Source organism: Salvia splendens, chromosome 17 (genome assembly GCF_004379255.2).
Source record: "Salvia splendens isolate huo1 chromosome 17, SspV2, whole genome shotgun sequence".
Lineage (NCBI taxonomy): Eukaryota > Viridiplantae > Streptophyta > Magnoliopsida > Lamiales > Lamiaceae > Salvia > Salvia splendens.
In genome coordinates this window covers 14,689,249-14,694,917 of record NC_056048.1, presented here as the reverse complement: position 1 = coordinate 14,694,917, position 5,669 = coordinate 14,689,249, and the positions used below count along the sequence as shown (strand labels likewise).

General features: G+C 46.4%; 1 protein-coding gene across 1 annotated transcript; it reads left to right on the top strand.

Annotated features, from left to right (window-relative positions):
* The first annotated feature begins 3,242 nt into the window (after positions 1-3,242).
* On the top strand, positions 3,243-3,770 carry LOC121774348. The gene has a single exon (XM_042171239.1). The coding sequence runs from the start codon at positions 3,243-3,245 to the stop codon at positions 3,768-3,770; it is 528 nt and encodes a 175-aa protein (XP_042027173.1).
* Positions 3,771-5,669: the final 1,899 nt, after the last annotated feature.

Sequence of the window (5,669 nt, the reverse complement as noted above, 5' to 3'; positions counted from 1 at the left end):
GGGCTCTCCGACGTGGTTCATTGAGCGACACCCGATGCGTTTTTTCAAATGGTCTCCTGATTTCGATGTCTTCTGTGAATCCCCGATAGCGGCAATTTGGTGCAACCTCATTGCCCTACCAATCCACCTTTTTGACACAGCAACTCTGTTCACAATCGGTAAGTTGCTGGGAAATCCAATTCAAATCGACCGAGCTACCGCCTCCAATCAAGGTTGTCCTTTGCCCGAATGTGCATCGAAATCGACATCACAAAGCCTCCCCCAGATGAAATCATTCTTGATATTGGCGGCAGAGAGACAGTTCAAAAAATTAAATGGGATAAAATTCCCACCTACTGTACGGATTACAAACACGTGGGCCACTCAAGCGAGGTTTGTTATGCCAATGGGCGTGGGGAGCGTCCAGTGAAAAGGAACTACAACATGGCCCCTTCAAGTGCAAGACCGCAAAGGCCTATGCGGAATCATGGAATGGCAAGCTCCACTAAACAACAAGTTGTTGATCAGGTCTCGCCACATTGCCCACGGGTCGAGCCTCCTCGGAAGCAAAACGAAGGCTGCCTTGATGAAGTGGACATGAATCCCCTCCCAGACATCATGGGGGATCTCATTGAGCTGGGCAATTCAGAGGCCGGATTTCAAACTCGGGGGAGGAGGAAAAATGGGGCAAGGCACTCGGGGCACTCTCCAAGTAGCAGCCGAGAGCTGGGGAAAACATAGGGGTTGGTTCATCGAGGAGCATCTAGAAGCCGAAGTACGTCCAGACACGGTTCCTGGTCTCCGACATAGGCTGGCTCGAAGGGGAAAGATTCCAACCCTTTGGTGGACGATCTCTCGGAGACCTTTCACCGAGAAACTATCACCAGAAATAAGTACTACAAACTCATGGAAGATGGGACGTTCGATACCGAAACTTTGGAGGAAGACGAGGAGTTTGATATGGAAATCATCCCGGGTGACTGCCCTGAACCAGGGGCCGCTGGGTGTTCCGGTGTAGGAGGTAACCTCAATGACAGCAGGAACTAGCAGATTGAATACCAGAAGTGGAGTCCACTCCCCTCAGGTATGGGACCTTGTTGTTGATTATGTCGCGCAATCTTTTATTTTGGAACGCTAGGGGGATCGCTAACGCGTCTACCCGAAACGTGATCAAAAGACTAATCAAATTGCATCGTATTGCTTTCCTTGCGGTAATGGAACCCCTCACCCAACCAAACCCGGGGCTATACTCAAGCATCCTGGGGCTGGACTTCAAAGGGTCAAATGGCAATGGCAAGATTTGGATTTTTGCGGAATAAGGAGCCACGTTTGAGGTTTTGGATGATTCGGAGCAGGTGCTGCATGGTCAGCTGACCTTGTCCGGTGTGACACGCCCTCTCCATATTTCGGCCATCTATGCTAAGTGCTCAAGGGCGGACAGGTATCCCCTGTGGGAAAAGCTTCGTGAACTGGCTGCTCTCTCAGAAGACACTCCGTGGGCAATTGGAGGGGACTTTAACACTATCCTTCATCCGCACGACAGGATTGGCACCGAGTCCAACCGTGCTGCGGAAATGATTGATTTCGCCGAGACACTCGAGGACTGCAGGCAGCGCGACCCGGATTTCGACGGTGCCAATTACACTTGGGCCAAAAATAGCCTCTTTGAAAGACTTGACAGAATTTTTCTGAATGAAGCATGGGCAAGTGTTTTCGACTCGACGAGGGTGACTAACCTTCCACGTGTTGCCTTTGACCGTGGGCCGGTTCTTATGAGGTGTTTGCAGGCCCCCACTCGTCATAAAGCCAGAGCCTTTCGCTTCCAAAATATGTGGATCCGCCACCCCCAATTTCTGGATGTCATCTGTGACGACTGGAGTCAGGACACGGGTGCAGGAGGTCTACTTGACCTCCAGATGAAACTTGCGAGACTCAAGAAGACCCTCAAAACGTGGAACAAGGAGGTGTTTGGCAACGTCCAAGCAAACCTCAAAGCTACCGAGGAGCTGATCGTTGAGGCACAAACCAATTTTGAAGCTGACCATCACCGCAAAACAGGGCAGCCATCAATAAGCACATTGCAACCTACATTCTCACCTTAAAGATGGAAGAGGATTTTTGGCGTCAAAAGGCCACCCTCCGATGGCTTTCGGATGGGGATAGGAATACCAAGTTCTACCAGAGTTGGGTAAAACACAAAAGGGTCCGGATGCACATCCACAAAATTCATGCTAATGGGAGAGACTGGGAAGACGAGGCTGATATCCAAAACTCAGCAGTGGCATTCTTTCAAGGTCTTCTCGCCCCTGATCCCATTCAACTCAGTGAACCAGATCTCAGCCTGATTCAAGAGCTCCCTCCCTCTACAGACCTTGAAGCTCTCATCACTCCCCCCACTCTTGAAGAAATCAAGAGAGCAGCTTTTGACATTTCCGGGGATAGTACCCCAGGTCCAGACGGGTACACGGCATCGTTCTTCCAATCTTGTTGGACACTTGTGGGACATGACATTTCAGCTGCTGTTAGGCAGTTCTTTCTTGGCGCCTACCTACCCCGAAGCATCACGGCCACATCGATCGTGCTCATCCCAAAAAAGGAAGCTCCGGCAACATGGTTGGACTTCTGGCCTATTAGCCTGTGCAATGTCACAAATAAGATTATCACGAAGATCCTCACAGCTAGAATTACTCCCCTTCTCCCCCTCGTGGTCTCTCAAAACCAGAGCTGCCTTGTCAAAGGTCGACTCCTTAATGACAACATCCTCCTTGCCCAAGAGATGTTCCATGAGCTTACCAGATGTTCCTTGGCCAAGGCATATGATCGGGTCCAATGGTCTTTCCTCCTCAAAATCCTCCGGCGAATGGGCTTCCCCGAGCTCTGGATCAGCCTTATCAAACACTGCATCGGATGGTGTTGTTTTCCATCCTCGTCAATGGGTCTCCCTCTGGATTCTTTAAAGCAACACGTGGTCTTAGGCAAGGAGACCCAATCTCCCCGGCTCTCTTTGTGATCGCGACAGATTATCTTTCGAGATCATTGGATAAGTTAATTTTGGGTAAATGGAACATGACGTATAAATCCACGCAGCGCTGCATGGAAATCAGCCATCTCGCATATGCGGATGACATCCTTATCTTTGCACAAGCAGAGGAGGAACCCATGAGCCATCTGAGGAGCTGTCTCGCAGAGCATGAAGCAGTTTCCGGCCAACTGATCAACGCAGCAATATGCCGCATCGGGCGGAGAGAAGACGTCCACTTCCAATGGTTATCCCGATCAAGTGGAACCCCCCAGACCCCCCTTGGGTTAAGCTCAATGCTAAGGGTAACCTGCGTGATGCTACTGGAAACGCGAGAGGAGGGGGGATCATCTGTAATCACCGTGGCGCGCTACTGAAAGCCTTCACCACACCACTTCGCGTTGGGTCGGTCCTTGAAGCAGAGCTAAGCGCAGTCCTTCGCGGGCTTCTGTTGGCCAAGGAATTTGGAACTACAATCTGGATTGAATTGGATGCGACACAAGTCATCTCACTCATCAACACAAGGAACTCGAGACCAGCTCAGACGCGCCACCTCATGGCACAAATCACTCTCCTCCAACGGTCCTGTGTCCTCAAGGCCACCTTCGTTCACCGTGAAGGTAACATGGCTGCTGGATCTCTAGTCAACATGGCTCTGGCTTTATCTCCAATGTTAATCTTTGATGGCCTCTCGGCCCCAAGACATCTCAAAGCAATCGTCCGGATGGAACAAATGGGAATTCCAAATATTAGAGTTGAGAATGAGGAATAGCTTAAACGTGTATTTTTCCTTTTGAGGGTGAGTAGCAGGGTGTCCAGCCCTTGTTTGGCGGTTGGACAACTGAATACTCTCATATGATTCAAAATCATGCCACTTTTTGGGCATTTCTGATGTAATGTTGATCTTTTATGATATATAGGGTCGAGGGACCAACGAACCCTCCACCGTCACGGTGATTTCGAAAAAAAAAGGATATGGTGAGTGGGCTGCCTAAATAAGATGTTGGGGCTGGAGTATTTAATTGATGGAGTTGTTCCAATTAATTAATTAGGCCAATTCTCGTGTAGAAGGACTACACAAATCAAGAAGACTAGGTTCTAATTATGGACCGAGGGGTTTCTAAGGAGTTAAAGTTGGACTACATAATTTAATTAGTTGGGCTTGAGATGAATTAATTAAGATGGCCTACGAATTAATAGTTTGGGCCGAGAATTTCCTGTTGGACCGAGATTTATTTTATGATTGGATCGAAATTTAATTAATGGACTAAGCTTGGGTCTACTAAATTAATTTGGTTGAGCCGAGTAGATTACTTGGACTAGAATTAATTATGGAGACGAGCTTGGAACTCGAAAGTTGATTAATTAATTCTCGAATAAATTACTGAGTTCCCGAAGATGGAAAATATTGAGTTGGAGCTCAATTAATTAATTTTTCCGAATAATTTATTAAGTTCCGAGGAAAGAAAATATTAAAGTTGGAGATGCAAAAGCCGACCGGCGTCGCCCCGGGACGCCATGGGCAGCCTTAAGAAAATTCAAAGAAAAGATTTAAAAAGGGATTTTCCAAGAATCCATATTTTATTTAATACGTGCCCAAGTGATTATTTGTTTGAGATAATAGAATATTTCTGGATTTAGTTGAAGTGAATAAATAAATCCTATCACTTAGTGAAGCCCGAGAAAGGACTAGAGATCTTATTAGACAAGAATAAAGATATAGGTGCTATGCCATAAGGTGCATGCATTCTTTCTAAGGAGAAATAGTTCAAGTACTAATTAGCGTACTACGCTATTTATATTTTAAGGGAATTTTGCCCGAGGGCAGAGCGAGGCCAACACGAGTAATTAAATTAAGGAATAAGCATATCAGGTGGGCATTCTTTTCAAAACGTGATTTTAGTATGAAAATGTGAATCTTTTCTAAACATGTTTGTCATGTCATGTTTTGCTATTACGATTACCTATCTGCTTGGCTATGTCAATCATGTTAAATCGAATTCGGGTCCCAGTAGGGCCGCAAACCCTACTCGGACTAGTGTACACATATGGGGACTGTGTGCTAGCTTTCGAGTTGGCCGGTCCAGTGACCGTCGTAGAATTTGGTCACATTCCCGGTTCACCTACGTTCAGATATGGTATTTATGTTCATGTGATTGCGCAATCAATTATATGAAATGAAAGGAATTTAGTGACTCGGGCCTTTTTAAATAAAAACTCCGTGTTCACTCAACTGTGGCTGACAAATTAAATGGAACTTATTTTTGGCACTATGCTCACTGAGTATATCAAGTACTCAGCCCTGTATGTTTCTTTTCTAACGTGCAGGTTGAATGTGTACGAGGAGGCGAAGGTGTTGGGAAATGACCATTAATAAGTAGTTAGGTAGCCCAAAGTAGTATGTCTTCATACGTATTATTTTTTCTTGGACTCTTCCGCTGCAACATGATTATGTACTAGGAATTATGAACCCAGTCATTATACTCTGATTTTATTTGGACTATGTACCATTTTCGCCTTCAGAATTAATGTTTTGAGTTTGACTTATCCCTTATGTTGATCCTTTCTATTTGAGACTATTTTAGTCACGTTATAGCTGCGCTCGCTATCACTAGGGAGTTGTGGTCTTGTCAGAGTGGTACAGAGCAATGTTCTTTCGCTCTGGACCCAA

What these genes read in the sequence shown, in the direction of transcription:
- LOC121774348 (XM_042171239.1), top strand. Translation starts at nt 3,243, where the DNA reads ATGGTTATCCCGATCAAGTGGAACCCCCCAGACCCCCCTTGGGTTAAG.